At 41.4% G+C, this 26,658-nt stretch overlaps 1 protein-coding gene across 23 annotated transcripts in view; it reads right to left on the bottom strand.

Annotated features, from left to right (window-relative positions):
* Positions 1-24,212, bottom strand: part of TANGO2 (transport and golgi organization 2 homolog) — a 79,817-nt gene extending 55,605 nt beyond the window's left edge. For 3 of the 23 annotated variants that reach the window (XR_010592875.1, XM_005294998.5, XM_065568468.1), the window contains exons 1-3: positions 24,074-24,212; positions 2,118-2,313; positions 642-729 (exon numbers count right to left, since the gene is read on the bottom strand). Coding sequence is in view for 1 of the 23 variants with exons in the window: in XM_065568463.1 (XP_065424535.1) it covers positions 19,447-19,463 (17 nt within the window). In the remaining 22 variants the exon portion in view is untranslated. Of the gene's footprint in view, positions 1-641; positions 730-2,117; positions 2,314-12,274; positions 12,338-19,446; positions 19,658-22,478; positions 22,509-24,073 lie in introns of those variants that run through there. The other 20 variants (XR_010592879.1, XR_010592877.1, XM_005295002.5 and 17 more) reach the window with 15 other exon arrangements.
* Between the last annotated feature and the right edge of the window lie 2,446 nt (positions 24,213-26,658).

Here is a 26,658-nt window from a genome sequence, read left to right as displayed (position 1 = left end):
AGTAACTTTTAAAATTCTGACCAAGTTTAGAGGCATGACAAATGTTCTTTACAGATCAGATACTCACAAGGGCTTTCAAATATTTTCTACATTGCCCCAATGGAAACTTGTCTGGTAATAAAATTGCACCATGACCTTATTTTTTGTCACAGCTGAAACAAACAATTATTAGAACCCTATTAACTGAGCATGCTTTAGCCTGTTCCACTGCTATGGACAGCTTCCCCTGTGTGAAAGTTTTCAGAGTACAGAGATGGGGATGAATGAAATAAAAACCTAAACTCTGTAACCATTCTGAGTGATTAATTTATTTTGCCCTGGTGTGCAGTGACTGAAGTGAGGTGTACTAAAAATTAAATTTAAAGATTTTATAAATTCAAGAATATGGTTGAAGAAATAATTATTCTTTCATTTCCTGATACACATACTGATTTTAATTCAGTCTTTTCTTTTATAGCACATTGCTAAGCTCTCCCATGTTTTAAGTTTCAACAGAAGCAAGATTTTTCCACAACAATTCACACGATTTCACTTTTACCATCAAAAGCAGAGCTACAAGCACACCATTGATATAGATTTAAATTAGCAACCTGACACAGCTGCTGGCTTCTCCAAAGTCATAGTTCAGCATTACAACTGACCTGCTGTCACTATAATGGCACAACAAATTCAGCCTTCCAGTCACCAATATTCTACAAAGGACTCCTCTGCTGCTGCAGATTATTTAATCTGAAATAGAACCAACACAATGGACAGAACTGTGAGGGGAGGGAAAGAAAGACAGACAGAAAGAAAGGCTGGGGGGAATAGTATTTTAATCTCTGCTCCTATACATAAAGTAATTACTCTTTCAAGCAGTGACTTGATAAAGTGCTGACTTTTAAGGCTCTATTAGATAAAGACTGAGATATTTTAGCTATATGGAATATATTTTCTCTGTTAAGATGGGATACCATAAACTAGTGACTAAGGGTACGTCCACACTACCCACCAGATTGGCGGGTAGCGATCTATCTATCGGGGATCGATTTATTGTGTCTCGTCTAGACACGATAAATTGATCCCCGAACGTGCTCCCCATCTACTCCGGAACTCCACCAGGGCAAGAGGCAGAAGCGAAGTCGACGGGGGAGCCGCGGCCGTTGATCCTGCGCCATGAGGACGGGAGGTAAGTCGATCTAAGATATGTCGACTTCAGCTACGCTATTCTCATAGCTGAAGTTGCGTATCTTAGATCAATCCCCCCCGTGTAAACCAGGCCTAAATTGCTGTCCAGTTGGCACTGTGGAAGAAAATAGTAAGTCATGCAGTAGATTCTCCACCTCAAAAATCAATGCAGAAATGGGTCACATATAGTGACGATGAAAAAAATCTTCAGTGTAAGGGAAAATAAGATGTAAAAATAGGACAACTGACCCAGTACTCAGGTGTTAAACAGAATGCATGTATAGAGGATCTTCTTTTAAAAGGTAGAGATTTGAAACATCATTGGACTCCAGCACTTCTAGGAACAGCAATTTTATTTTTTAATTTAAGAAAACAAACATGTCAAGAGAAGACACGTAAGACTGCAGACTGATGATATCCCATAGTAGTCAGTTCATTACAGTTGAAAGGGATACCTATGTCGTTAACTACTGCCCTATGCTGGGTGGAATAAGAATTGTTTGAACCTTGGAATTTATTGGTAACTATTAAGCTTACAGAGATTCTTCATTACCTGTCAGTTCTAGCCATGTATAACAGGGTAGCTGGCTCATTAAATGAAACTGGGCTCTGAGTGCCTGATCCAGTCCAGGTGCTCCCAGCTGGGTCAATTAAGAGGGCAGAGCAGCTGGACTGGATCAGGCACTCAGAGCCCAGTTTCATTTAATGAGCCAGCTGGGAGGCTATAAATGTTCAGTCAGGAGAAGGGCAGGAGAGGAGAACTGCCGGAGACAGAAGGTGGTTCCTAGGAGAAGGCTGAAGGCAGGAGAGCAGAAAGAGGTTTGCTGGCTGGCATCTCCAAGCCAGTGATCTAGGGCTGGAGAATTAGCAGAGGGAGATGCCTGCTGGCTCTAAGCCAGAGTCAAGCGCCAGAGAGAGTTGAAGGAAAGGGGAGTAGTGGAGGAACTTACCAGATGATGTCTCTGCTGCAGAGCTGGATGCTGAGGAACAGTGAGAGGACTGTAGGAATGAGGATGCTCCTCTGGCAAGGGTGCTCCCAGCAGAGAGATTATGGGAGTTCCCTCTAGGAAGAGCAGAGGGTCAACCAAGAAGGAAGGGCTGGGATGACTGTCCTGGAAGAGGGATGGAGGAAGACCGATAAGGAGCCTGTGACAGAAGACAATGAGGTATGGTGAGAACAAGAACTGAATGTACTGAGGTGATAGATATGGACTACGTTTTGGGATTTTTGTTACAAACTATTTGCACAAGGCTTTCATAATAAACAATGCCTCTCCTGGGGGCCAGTTTAATTAAGAGCCTGAAGTGGAGTCCTTTGGGTTACCCAAGAGGACAACTGAGGTGAAGGGCCACTTGCAAGGCTGTCCTGAGGGGATGCCTGGTAGGAGGCCACTTATTTACACCATGACACTCTCTTTCATGGCCCAGTCCAATACTCACTGGAAGGGGGAGGGGAAGAAGAAGAGAGGGACAAAAACATAACCCCATTGATGGAAGTGGGGATCAGGCCCTCAAGTTTTAGCCAGTAAAGGAGATACTAATTAGATCGCAAGCTCTTTGAGGGAAGGACTCAGTCTACCTGTCTGTGTGCCCAGTATCTAGAACAGTGGGGCCCTGATCCTGATTGGGCAGATATGTTCTTGTAATACAAATTGTTCCTCATTCTTGACCTGCTCCAGCACCTGGGTCTCTCAAGTCATTATGACTCACATAATTAGTCCATAAACTGAGACCAAGCATGGAGTTTTCAGCACAAAAGGAATATTTTAGCTGAAGTTATTACTGACTGAAGATTGAGTTTAGGATAGAAACCACCTTTCAACTCACTAGATATTATTACTGTAACACTATAATGAAAAACAGCCTAAGAACAGATTTACCATAGCTGACAGCTTTCTACCATTTCTTTCAACTGTTGTGCTCACAGACAATGCCATAATTTAATTTAACTGTCAGTCAGTCCTTGACAATACCTTGATTGAATATGATACTTAAAGTACAAGACAATGAATGGCAACTGTCCAGCCCCATGTTTATGCTGGGCAAAAAGTCTTCTCTTCCTTTTTTAAATTCCAAGGGGGAGGGTGGGCTGTCTGTGGGCAGAGATATTTATAGGATTGAATTTGGCTGGTTCAATCCTCTGGGGTTTTTTGTTTTGTTTTTAAAAATCGATTCTTCAAGGACCCACAGTTAACTCATAAGCTCTGTTAAAAGAGTGCCAGAAGTTTTTCTTCCTTTTTATTAAAAGAGTATAAGACAAGATTTCTGGTAATGGGAATCATGTATTCATGGACAACAGTAAACAGGAGTGCTATGCAATGCCAGAGTGTTTCAACAACAACTTTCCATTCCTGTCTCGTATCTAAAAGGGTCTTTGTTGTACTTCAGCTGCGTACTGCACTAGTACACGAGACACTCTGGATCTGAGCGTTTTTAACCAAAAATAACAAGACAAATACCAAATTTTAGGATGTTCACAACTGAGCCTTCCATAATTTAAACAGCAAGCTACCCTCGGTCAATTAAGGAACATTATTTACTGACTCCAAAAGAGCCTAGTCCATCCATCCTTAATAGAAAGATGTTTGCCACAACATAGGAAGTCAGTGAAGAGGAAATATAGGATTGAAAGGAATATGATGTCTTTGCTCTCCCAACTGTCATGCTAACTTCATACAGTCCAACTACCTCATTACAAGTATTCCTTCCACTATTCTCCCAAATGCCTTGTCTGCTTTATTTTCACAGACTGGAAAAAATATTCAGCAAAATGGACAAAAAGGGTGAACACAATCTTAAGATGTTTGTACACAGTATAAAAATATAAAGGTAAGAACATGAACAAAAACACACCCAAAAGTTTTAAAAATGAGAAGAGCTGGAAAGTTCAGCTTGCCCTGAGCAGGACTGAGCATTGTCCTCCCTGTTTTTGTGGACAAGTGTTACACTGTACAAGTGAGAGAACTTATTTGCACTTTGTGCACTTATTAAAACTTGCCAGGCCAGTTGAGAGATTTTGCAGTCTTTCAAGAGGCAAAGGATCTTAAAGATGTGTCCTTATTACCAAAAGTGACACACCAGTTCTTGTGCAATAGAAGACTGTCCATAAAACACCAAGTTTAAAAAAAAAAATGTATTCACTGGCTGGCTCAGGGACAAACCAATACCTGTTTCACAGTTGAGGCCAGATTCTGATCCCTGCTCCAAGCTAGAAGACTGATGGCATCAGTCCTTTTTCCGCTTTACCTGGTGTGAGTCTATGAAACTAGCATTCTTCTATACCAAAATATGCCAGCTAATTTGAGGAGCAGTATTGATGACTCAGAAGGAAATCCCTTCCAGTCCTCAGATGAAGAGTAGTCCATATGTGGTAGCAGGTGAGTTAGAATATAGGAGGAAACTGGCAGAGATCCCAGGGACTTGTTTTGGAAGAATGGGGAAGCCCACTCAGGGAAGGCAAGTGGTATACTTTAAAACAGACTTGTCAGATTTCCATCAGCAGCAAGAGCAATAATTGTCAGTTTTCATTCGGTGTCCTGCCAGCTAATTATTTGGATTAGTCAATCAACAAGCCTATTGACAGCTGATTATAAAATAAAGAGTAGTTATGAACAAAGACTCTTCAGTCTCTCCATTAACTGATTTACAAAGTTGATTTTGATCAATAAAACAGTAAATTCTGTTACAATATAAGAACAGCGAGCTGCTCGTACCAAGCCACTGCCCAACACAAGACTCAAATAAAAATGAATGGCATGAAACAAATCTTGATCTTTAAATAGCAGCGAGAGAATAGGTTTTCTCCTTTCTGCCACCCCAGCTCTGGGCTCCCTCATTCCTCCCCACCATTGCCCCACCCCCACACACACCTCCTGCCACCCCAGCCCTGGGCTCTCTCCGCCCCCACCCTTCCCCCCGCACCTGCACCCTCCTTCCGCTGCAGCCCTGGGTCACTGGTAACTCGCTCCCATGGCAGGTCATTCAGCAGGAATTTTAGATGTGCACAGAACACAGACAGGATTGGTTCCCATATGGTTACAGAACTGCAGTAAAGTGGAACAATTTTCAGCTTGTGTGACTGGAGGATATCTGGATGCATATTATAAGACTGTCCTACATAAATGAGGAAAAGTTGAGGTGCCTTTATTATTCTTTTGTTCCACTCTTTCTTTCTATGGGGAATTTGCCAATGCAATATCACTGTCTTCCTTTTAAACAAACAAATAAAAAGGCAATGGCTGTTGAAAATAGCAATTCCAGTCCTAATAACCACTGGGAAGCATTTCTTGCTCAATTTTATCCTACTTTTTCTACAGCAAGTTACAGTGGATCAGTATATTTGATTTGGGAGAAATGAAGTAACAGCTGCCCAAACTGAGTTTGAGCACTCCTGAATTTTGAGGTGTTCAAATCTGGAAGGCAGGTGCTGGGGGGAGGAAGGGGGCTGTGGCTCTGTGGGGGAGCACAGCAGCATATATGCAGCAGTGTGTCTGGCGCTGCGTGGAGCCAGACACGCTGGTCTGAGTGGCACGGTAAAGGGACTGGAGGGTTGGATGGGGCAGAGGTTCGGGGGGGGGCAGTCAGGGGCAGGGAGAAGGGGGGGTTAGATGGGTCAGGAGTTTGGGGGGTGCAGTCAGAGGACAGGCAGCGGTTGGATAGGCATAGGAGTCCCGAGGGTTTGTCAGGGGACAGGTATGGGGTGGGGTCCTAGGGCGGAAGTTGGGGGGGTCTCAGGAGGGGGCAGTTGGCGACAAGGAGAAGAGAGGCTTAGATGGGGTCCCAAGGGGCAGTTAGGGGCAGGGGTCCCATGAGGGGACAATCAGGGGACAAGGAGCAGCGGTGCTTAGATAGGGGGTGGGGTCCTGGGAGGGGGACAGGGAGCAGGGGGGGTTGGATGGGTTGGGGTTTCTGTGGGGGGCAGTCAGAGGGAGTGGATGGTGGCAGGGTGGGGCTACCCTCCCTCCCTGTGGAGTGTCCTATTTTTTGAATGTTAAAATATGGTATCCCTACTCACAGGGCAGCTCTCCATTCACAGCAGGCTGCAGCATGAGGTCTCAGCTACCACACTCCCTCCCTCTCTTTCCTATTGGTAGTGTTGCTCCAGGGCTGGCTCTATAGGCAGGGAGCTAACCAAAGAAGTACAACTCCCAGGGCCCCCTGTTGGTTCTCAGCTCCCATGTTGGATCCCTGCCGCCCCTGCAAATGGGCTGCCCCAAGCACGTGCTTGCTTTGCTGGTGCCTACAGCCGGCCCTGTCTGTAGGTCCTACATAGTTATTTTTCTTTCATTACTTAGACAGCTATGGATGTAAAAATAAAGTTTTAAAATCAAGAACACTTTTGAAACCACAACAATTGAAGTCCATTTCCTCCTCAGTGTAGTGAGGAGACTTATTCCTTTAAAAAATAAATACAGTGCAAAATGCAACTGAAGAATTTTCGTATTTTCTTTGGTCAGAATTCATAATACATTTGTTACACATCATGCTGGACAATTTAGACCCAAAATTTAAGTAGAAAGAGTGGGTTTAAAAAATAATTTGTATAAATGTTATTTTAAAAATTTAAGCAAAAACTGCTGGATTAAAATGAAGTTCAACACTGTAGTAGCATGCTGCAGAAAAACAACTAGAATAAAAGTAACGACTTTAGAAAATAAAAGTTACTCATTGTTGCAGTGCCCAAGAAAACTACATCTTTAACCTCTTTGTGGCTTCCTGGAGGGCACCCCATTTAAATCTCAGGCTTCTAACAGTCTGGTGACTCTCCCACCCAAAACAAAGGAATTAGCTGCAATTCCTCCTGCAATTCACTGTGATCACCTTAGCTACTCTGACTTTAGTTTAGCACCAGTTCTGTTCTGTCAGGGGCAGTGAGAGGGTTAACCAGTGACCAGCCAGCATTCATAAAGCAAAGTATTATTTATTCACAACAAAAGCACCAGAGAAAACATTTTAAGAACAATATGCAAGTCTAGCTTGCATGTGAGTGTAACTTGCCAGGTGTCACCCAGCCATCTTCCATAGGAAGACCTTGACAAGTTTGCAAGTACTTCAGGTCCCTTGCTGGGCCTGCCCTTCTGGTCAGTCTCATGTCAATCCTTGATTCGGGAGAGAGTGACCTCCCTCCATATAATATAGCAACCATTATGGCTGATGGCATTAAACTACAAAAAATGATGTTGAAGGAAGCTAATATGGATGTTATAATACCGACCTCCTTACCTTTTACAGTAATACAATCTAGAGAAGGGTAGGAACTCATGATGGACCCTTTGACTGCAGTGATGCCACCTGTAATTCCAGAGACACCACTAATCCAGGCCACCCACTCTGATGAGAAGTGACTTTAAAGTAACTGAAATGGACATAACAGTTCAGGGAGATCAGATTTTGAAGTAGAGAGGCAATGCTGAAGGAATTTGGAAATCTTTTCATACATACAGGAACTAGACTGAACAGGCTTAATAGGGACGTTTGAACTCTGATGCAAATGGTATCAGTTTTATAGTTATCAGTTTAGTTTTAAAGCATTTTACTGCTCTTTAACAGCAGTTAATACACATACTGTTATGACACTCAAGAAATTACAACATACAGCTTTTTCTGAACAAATAGTTGGGGGAAGGGCAGTTACTGGATAAGGCAGCTGACTGACTCAAGATTAACCTAGTTCATGAGGGAAAATTTCACAAACAGAACTAGGGTGACCAGATGTCCCGATTTTTGGGTCTTTTTCTTATATAGGCTCCTATTACCCCCCATCCCCATCCTGATTTTTCACATTTGCTGTCTGGTCACCCTAAACAGAACTATCAAAATATAATATCATCCAAGCCTAATGGTGCCTTACTTAACGACTTGTGACTCGGGTCACAATTCAGATTCAGGTCATTACGCTGGACAAGAAGTGACCTGCTTGACTCCAAGCAGAGTGGAAGTTGCAACTAGCACAGAGACAGTCAGGCTACGGCACAGAGGAACTGGGTGTCTTGTGTCTAAGAATCAAATATTTTATTGTCTGAAGAAAGTCTGGTTGTTTACTGAGGAACAAAAGAGGATGTGGGCAAAAGGTCTAAGCAGAAATTTAAAAAAGCTAGATATTTACATAGCTGGTCTGATATTGTAAACAAAATATGGGCGGGGAATCTAATTATCCAAATTTGTACATTTAAATAAACACAGTGGGGGTCTCATCTAAATGTGTGACAGTTACAGCTTTCTACAAATGTTTTTAAGATGAATAGGGACAACCCTGTGAACACTAACTATGACATCGATAGGACTACTTACATGCCTAAAATATCAAATTTACCAAAACCCACAAATTTACACACTTTTTTGGAAGTGCTTTTTAAAAAAATATATAAACATACCACTTACTAAAACAGATAAGAAATTTAAGTTACATTTGAAAAATGAACTTTTCTACATAACATTCTACCTTACGATGGTCTTCAATGCAGCTGGCTTATTGCACATCTTGCAATATGCATATCCTGAAGTACCACTATAGATCAGTTACTGCCCTAGCTGGTTTCAGAGTGGTAGCCATGTTAGTCTGTATCAGCAAAAGGTAGGAGGAGTACTTGTGGCACCTTAGAGACTAACAAATTTATTTGAGCATAAGCTTTCATGAGCTAAAACCCACTTCATCGGATGCATACAGTGGAAAATACAATAGGAAGATATATATACACAGAAAACATGAAAAAATGGGTGTTGCCATACCAACTCTAACAAGACTAATCAATTAAGGTGGGCTATTATCAGCAGGAGAAAAAAAACTGTAGTGATAAATCAGGATGGCCCATATCAAACAGTTGACAAGAAGGTGTGAGTAACAGTAGGGGAAAAATTAGCCTGGGGAAATAGTATCCAGTTTGCAAATTAATTCCAGTTCTGATTGTCTGGCTATGTAGACTCTCCCCTAAGGCCCTACGCTACCAGCACTCCTAGCTATCTTCGAGACACCACTGACTTCCTGAGGAAACTACAATCCATTGGTGATCTTCCAGAAAACACAATCCTGGCCACTATGGATGCAGAAGCCCTCTACACCAATATTCCACACAAAGATGGACTACAAGCCGTCAGGAACAGTAACCCCGATAATGTCACGGCAAACCTGGTGGCTGAACTTTGTGACTTTGTCCTCACCCACAACTATGTCACATTTGGGGACAATGTATACCTTCAAGTCAGCGGCACTGCTATGGGTACCCGCATGGCCCCACACTATGCCAACATTTTTATGGTTGACTTAGAAGAACATTTCCTCAGCTCTCGTCCCCTAATGCCCCATCTCTACTTGTGCTACATTGTGGACATCATCATCATCTGGACCCATGGAAAAGAAGCCCTTGAGGAATTCCACCATGATTTCAACAATTTCCACCCCATCAACCTCAGCCTGGACCAGTCCACACAAGAGATCCACTTCCTGGACACTACAGTGCTAATAAGCGATAGTCCCATAAACACCACCCTATACCGGAAACCTACTGACCGCTATACTTGCCTACATGCCTCCAGCTTTCATCCAGAACACATCACACGATCCATTGTCTACAGCCAAGCTCTAAGATACAACTGCATTTGCTCCAATCCCTCAGACAAACACCTACACGACCTCTCTCAAGCCTTCTTAAAATTACAATACTCACCTGCTGAAGTGAAGAAACAGATTATCACCCAGAAATCACCTACTCCAGGACAGGCCCAACAAAGAAAGTAATAGAACGCCACTAGCTGTCACCTTCAGCCCCCAACTAAAACCTCTCCAGCGCATCATCAAGGATCTACAACCTATCCTAGAAAATGAACCCTCACTCTCACAGATCTTGGGAGACAGGCCAGTCCTCGCTTACAGACAGCCCCCCAACTTGAAGCAAATACTTGCCAGCAACCACACAGCACACAACAAAAACACTAATCCAGGAACCTATCCTTGCAACCAAGCCCGTTGCCAACTCTGTCCACATATCTATTCAAGGGACACCATCATAGGACCTAATCACATCAGCCACACGTTCAGAGGCTCATTCACCTGCACATCTACCAATGTGATACATGCCATTGTGTGCCAACAATGCCCCTCTGCCATGTACATTGGCCAAACTGGACAGTCTCTACGCAAAAGAATAAATGGACACAAATCAGATGAATTATAACATTCAAAAACCAGTTGGAGAACACTTCAACCTCCCTGGTCACTCAATTAAAGACCTAAAAGTCGCAATTCTTCAACAACAAATACTTCAAAAACAGACTCCAATGAGAACTGAAGAACTGGAATTAATTTGCAAACTGGACACCATTAAATTAGGCTTGAATAAAGACTGGGAGTGGATGGGTCATTACACAAAGTAAAAACTATTTCCCCATGCTAATTTTTCCCCTACTGTTACTCACACCTTCTTGTCAACTGTTTGAAATGGGCCATCTTGATTATCACTACAAAAGTTTTTTTTCCTCCTGCTGATAATGTGTGTGAGTGTGTGTGTATATATATATATATCTATATATATATATCTTCCTACTGTATTTTCCACTGCATGCATCCGATGAAGTGGGTTTTAGCCCACGAAAGCTTATGCCCAAATAAATGTTAGTCTCCAAAGTGCCACAAGTACTCCTCGTTCTTTTTGCCCTAGCTGAACATCTTTATTTCAAAAAACAAGTCTACTATTACAAATAGAACCTAATCATATTTAGATAGAAAGTTATCCATGTTGGCAATTACATCATAATGTGATCACAGACAGGGGATGCAATTGCATTGTTTCCTGATGTCACTACACATTTCACTGCTTGTAATCTTTAAGAATTCATGTTGCTTTATGCAAACACATTTTTCATAAATTATGAGGATTCTCATGTATTAAGGAATTGTATTTTCCAATTCATTTTTGTATGATATCTTGTGAATGCTAAAAGTCCAGCTGTAATATGGGAATGGGGGGGAAGGAGAGGATGCTTCTAGAGAGGAAAGATGAAGGATAGTTTCCCTCAGCTCTCTATATTGTAGCAGCATGTTTTGAGGACTGTTACATTAGGTTGCTTCACTCCTCAAGATACTATTCTTTTAGCAGACTCAAGTTCTTTCAGAGAATATATAGGTGTAAACAGAACAGGAAATTCTGGAGATAGAGGAACTAATTTTTCTTAACGTACAGAAGAAAATCCAAAGAACTCCGATTAAACAAATATGCTCATTAATCTTAATACTAGAACATTTTTCTCCAAATGTCTTGAGGAAAGCTCCCAAAGGCTCAACATACTTTCTCAGGCAGCCACAAGGAGATACAATGTCAACTGGTCATCCAACTTGTCAAAACACCTTTTAGGGAATCCCAAATCCACCCACCTTCTACCATTCAGTGAATTAGAGTACATTTCCTCCCAATCTCAAGAGACATACCCTTTGTCTCTCCACAAACTGAACTCCAGGGAAGTTATTCCAGTTCTAGATATTCAGGTAAGGGCCTTATCCATTTTCTTTTGTCACATTCAAATTAACTTGTGGGAGGAGTTTCTGCAGCAATCAAGGAGGAGAGGTGGGGAAGTCAGAAAAGAATCCTCCACAGGTTGCAGCAGAGCCATGTCTGACATCTTACTGCCGTCATTTGCACTCCAACAGGCTCTGGGTCTGCTCAGCTAGACCTCCTCCTAACCCAGCATGGGTAATGACACACTGATCTGCATGGGCTTGAATCTACTTGCTAAGTCACTATCTGAAGATGATATCACCGTTTCCCAATATTGATTCCCTCTGAGACACCCCAGTCTTATTTGTTCTGTTCTTGGAAGCAGGGCAATGAAACAGAAATATTCACTGTGTTTTCCAGATCTTGGAGGCACAGAATTGGTGTGACCCATTAGTTTAGTACTTATATTACTTGCATTTATTTTTACAAATTTAGATGGGCTTTTTATGTTCCTCTGGGATCCATTTAAGAGGCCAAATCAAGAGACCTAGCCTACAAAGTGTTTTAGCTCTCTAAATTACTCCTTCAGGCCCAAAGGGTAGGTCTATACAGCGAAGAAATGGGCTTGGGCTCCAGCCTGAGCCCGGAAGTCTACACAGCAGTGAAACAACCCCACGAACCTGAGTCGACTGGCATGGGCTAACCGTGAGTTTTTCTTTGCTGGGTAGACACACCCAAAGAGCCTGTGGGGAAAAAAAATAGATATATAGGTTTATTTGCTCAAAATAATTTCAGATATCAATTAAACACAATCCAGACCACAAGCTTCTTATCAATAAAATGTTTAAGGGCTTTGAACTAAAGTTACAAGACAATTATGGAAGCATAGGGTATGAAAATAAGGAATCAGTACTCAAGTTTCAATACAGAACTACAGAGTTGAGATGTGTGGCTGAGAGCCTTGAAAAGCAAGGAACATTGCTTTTCTGAATAAAGTCACTTAAGGAATGTGACTTTCATCAGGCAAATGGTGTAAGGGGAGGGAGTTGTAAATAGTAGGAAAGAAAAGTTGAGGTATTGCTTTCAGGATGAATTATAACAGTTTTGGTAAGCAATGAATTCCAGTCTGACACACAGCTATATCAAGATGCATGAATTATTATATTAAGAGGTAGTATGAATGATCTTGATATATTACTGCTCTGCAACCTTCCAACTCAGCTTGACCAGGCACCTGCCCCACATATACTTTAATCATGTTTATTGGGAGATTTTACAGTGATGTACAATAGATACTGGAAGTGTGTACTAAGACAGGAGATTGCCTATACCTGTTTGGAGTGGGGATGAGGCACAGATGATAAAACTGGTTTCAGCAGACGACACAGGTTGGGCCTCCTCACCTGTAAGCATTTTAGGGCTGAGTTCTGGTCTATATTTTTATAGCTACTAGTAAGTTCTGGATGTTATATGAAGTAAAGTAATAAAGACATGATTTTAACGGAATTAAGAAAATTGTTCCCTGTAAGTGAGGAGGGGCTTGTCTAAGTTATAGCAGCCACTTTTTTAGATCAGGAAAGCAAACTTTCATTCTGCCATATGGGAACTGACGATCTCTTAAAAATAGATCCTAGGCTTAATTCTATGTAACAAAGATTTTGTACTATTTGACTGGGTTAGTGTTTAGTACCTTTCATTGCTGTATATTTCTGTAACTTCACCAATAGCCATCTGCTTTTTTATTTTGCCAACATATTGGTCACTGAAGTTAAACAAAAAGTTTTAAACCAGACTACTGCTGCTTCCTCTCTCAATTTCTTAGTATTTAGTCTCTTGTGGTATCACCATTCCACTAGTTATCCCATCACAGACCTGCTACCTTGACTGGAAGCTAGTTCGTAATTTAAGACAGTGCGGGTAGGGAGGGAAATCTTATCTGCTGTACTTAGTGAAAAAAAATGAGACTACATATATGCAGGGAACAGAAATGCTGAGTAAGATTCCATTGAGAAGTTAGATAGCCCAAAGTGTCCCAAGGTGGCTACCCAAAAGTCAGCAGACACATGAAAAACTGACTGTGCATGGTCACAAGTCTGATGAAGCTGGCATTAGAACTCAGGGGTTCTTAGCTCCCAGTCTAGTGTGCTACCACATTATCTTCTATAGATCTTTTCCTCCAGCAGTGGGACCAGAACAGGAAGATACTTGCAACCAGATCCCACAGCAAACACTACAAATTGTAAGGCCACCCAGAAGCATATTTCCCAGCTTCACTCAAAAATAAAGGAAAACATGAAACTGATGCCTCACTGTGCAGCACAAAATCATTCTCCAGTTTGTGGGGAGAACTTAATGGGAAAAGGTTAACCACAATAAAGATATAAAGATGAGGCTAACATATTCTCTTCTAACAAAAATCCTAAGTATTTGCGCTGTTTGATGTGTTTAATATGACAAGGCCCATTATTGCTAGAGAATGAATGAATATTAAAAAGTTGAAGATGGCCCTTCAAGGTCTTCAGTGTAAATAAAGAGTGAATGAGTTTATTTAGCTCTAATCTCACTATCTTTAGTGAGCAAAAGGAAAGATAGGGTCAAAGGTCAAAGTGATAGCAAAAGGCTTCTACTACTGCAATGGAATTTTATTCTACCACTGAACTCAGTTATTACTAACAGACAAAAACAGCTAGTCTGAAACAAGAGTTGCAAGTATTCTGCAATTAAGTATTCTGCTTCAAAATGCTCTGCTGATTCTGAAAGTGACACTAGAGTGACAATGCAGGTAACTGGCATTCTTATGCTAATTATTACTCTGTGATGATGACTGATGACACTCTGACAGCATAGTGTGCTGTTCTATTATAAGGGGTCTGTTAAAATGCATGATCTGATGTATGCAAAGACAGGGATCTGTGTACGGGAGGAGGGGCGCACTTAAAAGGTAAATGCACAATATATGTATTCTCTTTTCATTTGGTTTAGCACCATTTGGCTGATTAGGAACAATTAGCTCACAAATTTGATGTATACCCATCTTGCTCTGAAGAACTGTCAATAGAAATGTCTGAAATATGAAGCCATTTGTTATTCATTTTGTTTTTGTAAATAAACCATCATAAATAACATCTGTCAGTTACCACTGCAATGTCAACCACTACACAACTGATCTGAAACTGTTCTTTACACTACATACTAATGCACAGCTAAAACTCATTAGTCACTAGATTCTGATAGTTTTATGTGCCACAACAATAAATACATACTCTATTTTACTCACTGAATTTGCCTCAACTGACCACTATATCACTAGGCCAAGGAAGAATCTATTTGTCTCCATTTTCTTTCAGTGCCATTCTTGGTGGAGTGAGTGAGAATGCACATTGAAATGTAATTCAGACACTATGAAAGTATGTTCTATTTGACAAGTCAAAGATTCAAAAACATTTATTCACTTTCAACCACGGAAGCCCTTCTCACAGCTGCCTTATGTTTGAGCCATTTCAATAATTCCCCTTTGCAGTCTTCTCATGTAGCATGTATTCCTTTTGTGCAGCTATCTGACAGCAGTTTCAATTGCATTTGGCTAGAGCCCAATGGTTTGTACAGAGATGAACTGGACAAGATAGATCTGAGCTGTTTTTATAAAAACCAACAACAACAAAAAACTAAAGCCACAGAAATATGATGGCACCATGGTAAAGCAAATAAGTTGCGTCTGAAAATATTTCTCCCATCTCAAGAGGCAGTTTATTGAACGGAATGTGCTGGGGTCTATAGAGACCATCTTAACATGTTCAAATTCAGTATAGAGAACAAACACGTTTGAGCACCATTTTCAAACGCAGCTCATTTTTGAAGGGTTTACAGGATCTTCTACTTTACTGCCCCTCGGTAATCCTAATGTCGTCAGTAACTTTTTTTAAAAGAGTGGAAATATAAAGAAAAAAGTGTCAACCTTGGCAGGTGAGCTCTCTGACCTATTTTGACAGTAGTCTCAGTTTTCAGCCGTATTCTATACACCACTTGGGTGTGTGTTTTTTAAACCAATCTTTTCCCAATAAGAAAAGGAGAAAAGTTCAGCCATCTAAGACTTACAAACTGGGGCACACAGACCAATTTGCTTGTACTACCTTTTCTGGAATTTGTCAATCATTTGCCTAGAAATATTGATTAAAAAAATCCACCCAAATTCTCCTTCAAGTCAAGAGTTAAAAGAAAAGGATAGCTTATCGCTGAGGTAGAACATTTTAAATCACTGATAATAGTAAATTAAACTAGTTTAAACAATATACATTGATTTTAGCACTAGCATTATGCAGGTAAAAAGCAACTCTTCATAAATATGGTTTTCAAATTAAACCACAACATTGGTTACTTTATATAAGGGTAACAATTAAATATGTTAATACTATGTATAAAGACAAAGCAAGATAAGATATTCACATTTGATATTTTAGGCATTTACCAAGAAAAGCTCAGTTCATAGTCACAACCCAGATTTCCCTGCAGTTCCTGCTTTTCACCCTATTTTCCAGCTGGAATAAAGGATGCACAGATCAAATTACATGCCTTGGGGGAGTAGGAGTGAAGTAAAACAAAGGATGTATGTGTCTATATTGTTTTTTTCATTATACTTCCCACCAGTGCAACTACATTGGTGATAGCAACAGTGAGAATTCTACTGTAGACAAGTAGATATCCGAGAGTTGATCTTATTCCTCTATTCTAAACTCTGGAGAATGTGACATCCATCTAGGTATTGTTTAGGTAATGTGTCAAAATACTTAGAGACCAATTACTTGGCAAAACCTGTCATTTACAGCAATATGCAAAAAAGCACTGAATCAAATTAGGAATAGAATGAGGTTTCCCATTTAGAATAGTCAGGTTTTCAAAGAAACAAAGTTCATTTGTAACAGATAAGGGAAAGCCAGGTGTTCCAGTCCAGTATTTTGGAAGAAATTGTTCCATTACAAGATACCATTCTGTCCAGAAATACCCCAAACATTAAGAGAAGTGGTTGTCAATGATCACCTGTAATTTATGGAGAACTACACAGCAGTTCACAAGCATTAAACTGTTTGTCAACCAAGCAGTGAGGGATTTGGGTTTGGTGTGAATGGAGGTGGTTCCCTAAATGAACATCTAAAAAGTAGTCTGAAAAATGAAAGTTGGAAAGCCACTGAATTAAGATCATGGGAAACAATCCAGTTTCTTCTTCTTTCTTGTCACTTTCCTATTCTGGATCAGCAACTTTTATAGCCTTCTTCTAAAACACATATGCTCATATGCCAGATTGATCTCTTTGAGGTCGGCTCACGTCCAGTCCACATACCGAGTCTCTGGTCTCCTTCCATCCATGATCATTTCAAGAGCCATCCTACTGATACAGCTTTCAGATCTCTACTGGATGTGCCCAGAGCACAATAGCCTAGCCTCCCTCAGCTTGTCTTCAATTGAAGCAACCTGCATTAGGCATCTCACAACCTCATTTTATTTCCTATCTCAGAGCATTTGACCATCTCAACATCTTCATTTACACGATGGAGAGAATACTGGAAACAATCCAGTTTATTGTACAGATTTCTGTGAAGAAGGCCTAAATTCCACCAAGTTTGCAAGTGTTCAGATCTTAGCGGGTGTCTTATTTAGGTACATCTCAAATCATTAAACTAAATATAATTTCTCAATCAATTCGTTTAAGTAACTGAAGATATTTAATAAAGAGCAACTATAAGAACGGCCATACTGGGTCAGACCAAAGGTTCATCTAGCCCAGTATCCTGTCTTCTGACAGTGGCCAATGACAGGTGTCCCAGAGGGAAGAAACAGAACAGGTAATCATCAAGTGATCCACCACCTGGCACCCATTCCCAGCTTCTGGCAAACAGAGGCTAGGGACACTATTCCTGCCCATCCCGGCTAATAGCCACTGATGGACCTATCCTCCAGGAACTTATCTAGCTCTTTTTTGAACCCTGTTATAGTCTTGGCCTTCACAACATCCCCTGCCAAGGAGGTCCACAGACTGTGCGTTGTGTGAAAAAATACTTCCTTTTGTTTGTTTTAAACCTGCTGCCTATTAATTTTGCCCCCCCACCCAGTTCTTGTATTATGAGAAGGAGTAAACACTTTCTTATTTACTTTCTCCAAACCAGTCATGATTTTATAGACCTCTATCGTATCCTCCCCTTTAGTTGTCTCTTTTCCAAGCTGAAAAGTCCCAGTCTTATTATTCTCCTCATATCCAAAGCGTTCCATATCCCTAATCATTTTTGTTGTCCTTTTCTGAACCTTTTCCAATTCCAATATATCTTTTTTGAGATGGGGTGAGCACATCTGCACACAGCATTCAAGATGTGGGCGTACCATGGATTCATATAGAGGCAATATGATATTTTCTATCTTATTATATATCCCTTAATGATTCACAACATTCTGTTAGTTTTTTTGACTGCCGCTTCACAGTGAGTGGATGTTTTCAGAGAACTATCCACAATGACTCTAAGATCTCTTTCTTGAGTGGTAACAGCTAATTTAGACCCCATCATTTTATATGTATAGTTGGGATTATATTTTCCAATATATTTTACAGACAACCCCCCAACCTAAAGCAAATACTCACCAGCAACCACACATCACTGAACAAAACCACTAACCCAGGAACCTATCCTTGTAACAAACCCCGATGTCAACTCTGTCCACATATCTATTCCAGTGACATCATCATAGGACCTAATCACATCAGCCATACCATCAGGGGCTCGTTCACCTGCACATCTACCAATGTGATATATGCCATCATGTGCCAGCAATGCCCCTCTGCCATGTACATTGGCCAAACCGGACAGTCTCTACGCAAAAGAATTAATGGACACAAATCTGACATCAGGAATCAAAATACTCAAAAACCAGTGGGAGAACACTTTAACCTGTCTGGTCATTCAGTGACAGACCTGCGGGTGGCTATATTACAACAGAAAAACTTCAAAAACAGACTCCAACGAGAAACTGCTGAGCTAGAATTGATATGCAAACTAGACACAATCAACTCCGGTTTAAATAAGGACTGGGAATGGTTGGGCCATTACAAACATTGAAATCTATCTCCCCTTGTAAGTATTCTCACACTTGTTATCTAACTGTCTGTCTGTGCTGGGCTAGCTTGATTATCACTTCAAAAGTTTTTTTCTCTTAATTAATTGGCCTCTCAGAGGTGGTAAGACAACTCCCACCTGTTTATGCTCTCTGTATGTGTGTATATATATCTCCTCAATATATGTTCCATTCTATATGCATCCGAAGAAGTGGGCTATAGTCCACGAAAGCTTATGCTCTAATAAATTTGTTAGTCTCTAAGGTGCCACAAGTCCTCCTGTTCTTCTATTTTCCAATAGTGAGCTTAGTTATTGGATGCCTTGTTACCAAGGAAACAGAATGTCTATTCCATGAGAGAATGTGTTGACCACTGGTTTTTATTTTGCAAGTTCCCTGCTTGCAGGAGTCAGCCAGAAAGTGGAAAAAAAACAAAAAAATACAAGATCAGAAGTCACATCAGCAGGCTTCCAGATTGCTCAAGAGTTGGAAAAATACAGCGGTTGGCTCCTTCACATTTTTATGAAAACAGGGGAAAAAGTCAGCCCTCCACTGAAGACCAAATTAGCTGCACAAAACAAGAGACTGCCACTGACAAGACTGAGCGTGTAGCGCTCCTTTACAAGATATAAACATTAACACTTTCCATCTTCAGACTATCAATTGATCCCTCTGGGACACCTATCCTACAGGGGGGTAAATCCATAGCATACTGCCTCTCTCCCACTCCAAGAAGGCAAAGCGCAACAAACCTGACCTGTAGGCAAGAAGCATTTAACAAATTGGCAGCCAAGGATGGGGGAAAGCTCGCTTGCTCCCATTTCTCAGGAATGCTGCTAATCCTCCTCCACTGATCAACCTTGTGTTTCTGGAGAGCTGCAATCTCCTTCACCAGATTTTTTGCCCCTCCTTTTGGCACGACTGATTGTTTAATTTTCAGTTTATTCCACTCCTTTGTTTTCTTCCTCCTTGAAGAATAGAAATCAGCTGAAGGTGCTTGTTTTGGGAAATGGATCCTTAAAGATTTCTCCCTCCAGTTACATATCAGACAAAAGAGAAACAGCCCCATAGTACAGCTTTGGGATTAAAAAAAGAAATAGATCACTAATTACTTAGTAAATTCACTGACACATCCCAGTCAACCTCAGATTCATAATCCTGATTGCCAGTAAAGTTAATCTAGCAAAGGGAAGGGAATGATCATAGGGGGCTGCATGATGCTTAGTGAGGCCATTTATCTAGTGGTTAGAGCAGAGGCCTAGATTATATTTCCAAATTAGGTTAATTAGACATATTTTAACTGCTCTGCACATCAGTTTCTTTCCCTGTAAACTGAAGAGGACTTCTAATACATACCCAATCTTTGTAAAAAAAAAAAAAAAAAAAAAACCCACAAGATTCTCAGATTAAGTGTCTAAATTATGTTGTATTCCACAGACAGTGTCAAGGGTATGCTCCCCAACCCCTCAGAATCAGTAGCATGCTCTGCTCATGGAGTACAAGGCAATAGCACATCCATAGACTAGGAACTGTCCAAAGAAGATCCTTTAACCTGGATAGGCCCCTTAAGCAGTTCAGCAGCCTACTTTCTATATTAGTAAATGTGTTGAGTTTAATGCTAACAAGATAAAACCTTGGAAGTTTTGTATGCGCACACACATGGTTTTTCTTAGGTGCTCTACACCAGAACAGAGGATATATATCCAAAACATGGAGTGTAATGAGAAGTTATCAGGCTTAACTACATTATGCTGCAGTATTTGACAGCAGAAACAATAAGTATCTAGTATTTCAGACAATACAAATGGGACAATTTGTCTTTGTTCCTCATACCACATGCTCCAACATAACTCTCAGCAGACCCATAACAATAGCATTTATAGTCTATGAAAGCCTAATAAAAGTATTAGAAAATGCTTTCATACTACTGCAGGAGAGTGACTAAGATCCTCACTCATTCATCGTTTTACTGGTAGACTCAGGTACACAGTATCCATAGGAAGACTGGGGTTTTGCCATTGTAAGTTTTCTAAAATCCACTAATGCAACTAAAAGTAACTTACAGTTTCATTACTATAGAAACGCAGAGGTCCAGAAATAGTTTTGTTTAACTTTTATATCACAGCTGCTTTAAAAGTTATCAGCTTTCTGATACAGCAGTTTGGCCACGTTTGTTTTGTCTCAGTCAATGGTGGAAGGGTCAATTGGTAAGACTTGACCCTCACCATAAACCTGTATTTATCTAGGTTGCCAACACTGCTGAGTTTGCCAACATCTTAGAAGACAGTTTTTTCTCTTTGCTTTTTTATTTTAAAGGAAGAATATCCTGTTTTATTGTATTAATTCACTGATATAATAAAAATTACTTAAAAAATAATCAACTGTTGCTTTTACAAAAGTAGGTGTTCAGTTGGTTTTAACTCAGCATAACGAAGCGACAGCATGAAATCTGCCCTTGGCTGGAACTCAAACCTCTGCCTATCTACCACTAATAGGACAAGATTACAGATTCTAATAAGCACTCCAATAGATTGACTTTCACACTGGTTGTGTCTTCTTCAGTGAGAGCCCAAATGACTTTCCTCTTATTATCTCTATGTATACTGCCAGAATAGCAGCTGGCTTTAATATATTTTTGCCATCTGTCCTAAAGATATGAGATGACCAATATGTTGCCAACCCATGACTTTATCATGTCTCAATATTTGTTGTTTCTTAAAGCCCCAGATCCTGGATTCAGATAATTAGGTGAGAATTGCAGTTTTCAATTTAGAAAAAAATGTCTAGCCCTCACGGTTGCAGAGAAGAGTTTGGAAATGTAATCCAACTGTTAACAAATGGCTCAAAAATCAAAAGGCAAATTAAAGCGCCCAAACATTATTATGGACTTAAAAAACACAAATTTAAGCAAACCTCATGGTGATTTTTGGGGGCCTGACTCATGATTTTTGAACACTTGGAATTGGCAATGTTAGATAAACTTGGAAGTGGCTATTCAAAATAACGACTGACCTGTAAGGAGTAATATGCCTGCAGCTCACCTTTAGTTAATTTTAAGATTCGCCTCCAACCCCCCAAATACTACTTTTTACATACAGTTGTGATACCGATGAAAGGTTTTGTCTCAAAAAAGCAGTGCTCTGGTTATGGCAGGCTCTCTCTCCTTCCCTCCCCCGTCACCCCACGAAGCCCATCACAGTTAGTGTACTGTAATCATTTTCTCCTCCAGATTTTCCTTTTAACCTGAATATTTTGAAAATACTATCTTATAGATTTTCTGGAGTCCAATTCAATCAAAATAGGTCATCATCAAAACTATAAACTAATACAATTCATGCAAAGACAACAGTTTTCTTTTCTGATTATTTGTGTAGCAAACAAATCTTGTAATTATGCTAGATTTCCAGGTAGGAGTGATAATATTGCTACTCCATTTCCATAGTTACTCTTGTTAACTTCTGTACAACTACATAGCCAGACTTACTTGGAAGCTTGCTGTTATATCCATTACTTCTTTCACTGTGTACTTACATATGTCAACATTTTATTAGTATTTGTTGACTACTCATGCACATTTAGAATTAATGTTTTTCTGCTCCCTGTTGGCATTTAGTAGCATCATTTGTACATGCCATCTCAAGAACAATGCCAAACATGCTCAGAACCACCATTCTGATTCTCTGTGCACAACATGCCTATTAGTTTCAGTTTTGGCTATGCTGCTCCTGTTACCGACAGACATCCCTCTTGAGTGCCTGGGAAAGGGCATGCACCAAAGTAGAAACTTACTATGGGAAGTGGTTTCAAGGGCATCAAAAACTGAAAAGAAAATATTTATCCCTTATTCTTTTCATCTATAATAATCAGAGGTTACTGTTACAAAATTGATTTTAATTGGACTCTGCATGATTGGATACTTTTGCTGAACTAAGGTAATAATTTGATCCAAAATGTTATTGACTGATAAGCCTCAGGGTCACTTCAGAACTACACTTATGCAAGCTAATAAGCTAAAAGATATTGGTGGATCCCCACTGAAGTAATGTTGATGCCTGTTAAGCAGTTTAAAATGTTATTAAAGGTAAACAACATGATTCATCAATGGACAATGAACCACTTAGCAAATAATTATGTCTCAGAACATTATTATACCATCATTTACTCAGGTATTATTATATTGTCATTCACTCTAAACCATAGAATGGACTGTCAAAACAATAACATCAATGCCTATAGAAGTGTTGACCAAACAATACAGTCAACCAATAAATAGTGGTACTTACAAAGATTCCAGTAACTGTGGGTGGGGGAAACTAAAATGACTATTCAACACTGATTGCTATTCTTCTGGAGGGAGGGAAGTGTTTCTTTCTGTAAAGCCTCCTGAACATTAATTATTTGCTATCAACTACTTTACCGGGTGTGAAACTGTCAATGTCACTAAATCACCATATAAGGGTCATGAGATGGCATTAAAGAGACCCTGTGACACACTGTGATCCAAGTCAACTTGCTTGAAAATATAAACATCCCTGTTTATAACATCCATGGCACAAAGAGAAAATAAAAGACACAATCCCAGAGCAATACCAGCTAGGCTTGTGCTCAAACACCATCTAACTAGATAATTACAGTAACTCCTCATTTCCTGTTAACACTGTTTCGTTATTAGGTTGCTGATCTATTGGAGAACATAATCGTTTAAAGTCGTGCAATCATCATTGGTGAGTACAGCATTAAATTGTTTTAAATGATTTAAAACTTATACTGTATATGTATATCATGACCTGCCCAAGGTCCCACAGGAAGACACTGGTGGAGCCAAGAATGAATCCAGATCACCCAAGACCTTAACCACAAGATCATCCTTCCCTTATTGCAGGGGTTCTCAAACTGGGGGTCAGGACCCCTCAAGAAGTTACAAGGTTATTATGTGGGGGGGGCGGTCACAAGCTGTCAGCCTACACCCCAAACCTCACTTTGTATCCAGCATTTATAATGGTGTTAAATATATATTTAAAAAGTGTTTTTTAGTTTATAAGGGGGAGGGGCGCCACACTCAGAGGCTTGGTGTGTGAAAGGGGTCACCAGTACAAAAGTTTGAGAATCACTGTCTTATTGGCAGGACATCCCCCAACGCCCTCTGGGCCTGAAACCCTTGTGGGAGGCCACCAGGGACTCCTCCCACGGGTGAAGCTGCGGTGACTGGGGACCGCTCCTACAGGGCGCTGCGGACGGCACCCAGGCTCCTACCCCTCAACTCTGACTCTACAGGCTGCCCCGGACGGCGAGTTTTTAGATCCCTTCTAGTCTCACAGCCTGATAGCTCCAGGGTCTCCCCCACGCGCCCTGGAGCAGCGAGACACTGCCATTCTCACACTCACCCAGCACGCAGAGCGAAACGGCGGCGCTCCGTCGGACTGTTAAACGCTTCCGGGAAAAGGCGACACCGTAACAACAGACACACCCATTGGCTTCATAGGCCCCGCCTTCTTCGCATGCTATTGGAGCGTAAGCCTCTTTTCTCCCGACCTCTCATTGGTTCGCTTCCGTGTCGCTCAAGTAGGGTTGCTGCGGCGTTCCAAATCTCGGCTCCTCTCTTCGATCTGCCCCTCCCCGCACCTGGTGCGGCTCTTCCGTTCTTAGCGCTCTCCTCCCCGCACGGAACTCCGCTCCGCTCCGCTTACCTCAGCTCTCTCCCCCCCTAGCTCCTCCCCCAACGGCTCTCCCCTCTCCCCGTAGCAGTTCCCGCCCTTGTGGGCCTTGGTGATGGACCCAGGACAGGGGTTACCTGGGGGTGGCGGCCCCTAGCCCAACAGCCCTGCTCAGGTGCCCTCTTGTTTGGGAGGGTGGGGGTTGCAAAGCACAGGCAGATGGAGCATGGCTGGTGGGAGTCACCTCACCTCTCTGTGCTGACTAACTTTGACTGCGGGGAAGTTTGTTCAGGTGTGATGTGCTCCAGGCCTAATTGTCCATTGCAGGATGCCCCTTCTATGCCCCTCAGCATGCAGATATGGCCCTTCAGGGCTCTACTCACCTGCCATACTCCCCTCAGTGGCATGTGGCCAGGGTGGCTGTGGTCCAGCTAGTCTCACTTGCCAGAAAGGCTCTTTGCATCCCCCAGCCACATTTGAGGAGCCCTGAACTTACTTTGAGCTGGGTGCTGGGCAGGACCCCGGTTTATCCCAGAATGGGGAAATAAAGAGGGGGCTTTGTCCTCAGTTACTTGGTCAAACGCAGCATGGCCAGAACTGATAATCCCTTCATGATTCTACGGGGAACTGCAGGTTTAAACAAGGATGGGGTCAACTCAGCCGTTCACCTGCCCACACTGAAATAGTGACTCAAGGAATTTACCATGTGGGGCTTTCAAACAAGATCTTAAACACTTAGGTTCTGCCTGCTTTTCTGGGCAGATAATGGCAGTAGCATGGCTTCAGCGGAACCTCAGTTGTAAATTCAAACGGCCTTCTGGCGGAGCCTCCAGGAGAAGGTAGTAGTAGAAACACTGACTGCTCTCTCTGAGGGCTAATACCTATCCCGTGAGGATAAATCAAGCCCAGTATATAGACTCATAGACTTTAAGGTCAGAAGGGACCATTATGATCATCTGGTCTGACCCCCTGCACGCTGCAGGCCATAAAACCATCCCCGCCCCTTCCCTGGACTCTGCTGCTGAAGTCCCCAATCCTGTTATTAGTGACTTCAATCGGCAGAGACCCTCCTGCTAGAGATCCCTGCCCCATGCTGCGGAGGAAGGCGAAAAACCTCCAGAGGCTCAGCCAATCTGCCCTGGAGGAAAATTCCTTCCCGACCCCAAATATGGCGATCAGTAAGACCCCGAGCATATAGGCAAGAGTCTCCATCCTGACCCCTTTTAGCCATTATGCTATTTACCTACCATTGCTTGGTTTTTCTTGACAACTATGTTTTACCATTAAACCATTCCCTCCATAAACTTATCTAACTTAATCTTAAAGCCAGACAAGTCCCTCGCCCCCACCGTTTCCCTCGGAAGGCCGTTCCAATATTTCACCCCTCTAACGGTCAGAAACCTTCGTCTAATTTCAAGCCTGAACTTCCCCACGGCCAGTTTATATCCATTCGTTCTCGTATCCACGTTAGTACTAAGCTGGAATAATTCATCTCCCTCCCTTGTATTAATCCCTCTAATATATTTAAAGATAGCAATCATATCACCCCTCAGCCTTCGCTTGGTCAGACTAAACAACCCAAGCTCCTCTAGTCTCCTTTCATACGACAGGTTTTCCATTCCTCTGATCATCCTAGTGGCCCTTCTCTGCACCCGTTCCAGTTTGAGTTCATCTTTTTTAAACATGGGAGACCAGAACTGCACACAGTACTCCAAATGAGGTCTCACCAGCGCCTTGTACAACGGAAGCAGGACCTCCTTATCCCTACTAGATATACCTCGCCTAATGCATCCCAAGACAGCATTGGCTTTTTTCACCGCCACGTCACACTGTCGACTCATAGTCATCCTGCGGTATGAAAGGTATATAGAAGGTATGAAAACCGTTCTTTAATATGAAGCACTATGAAAGGAAAAGAACTTCCAAAATAGCAAGAGCTATTCATGCTATTAGATCTAAACCAGGATGTTAGGCTGATATCCACAATAAAACTTCAACATGCATAAATGTAGAGAAAAATAAATTTCAGTTTTGAGTTTCCAAGATGTTATTAAACACAGCTTTCCAAATTTAACATAAGGCAAGTTACACAAGTCTATCGATCTGCATGACTCTGCAGCTGATTAGTTAATTGTACAGTTTTTGAAGTCAAGGAGAGGTGAGAGCATACAGTGCCTGACAGCAGTTACACAGTAATGTGCAGCATTAAGGCCAAAGATTGTTTAGAAAAATCTATTGCATTCCACTAGGTTTTATTTAACACATTTATAGGCGATCTAGAAGATCATTTTGACATTAAGCAGAAGAAATCTCTA

This window comes from Chrysemys picta, chromosome 15 (assembly GCF_011386835.1).
Source record: "Chrysemys picta bellii isolate R12L10 chromosome 15, ASM1138683v2, whole genome shotgun sequence".
NCBI classification, from domain to species: Eukaryota; Metazoa; Chordata; order Testudines; family Emydidae; genus Chrysemys; species Chrysemys picta.
This window is presented reverse-complemented; position numbering and strand designations above follow the sequence as displayed.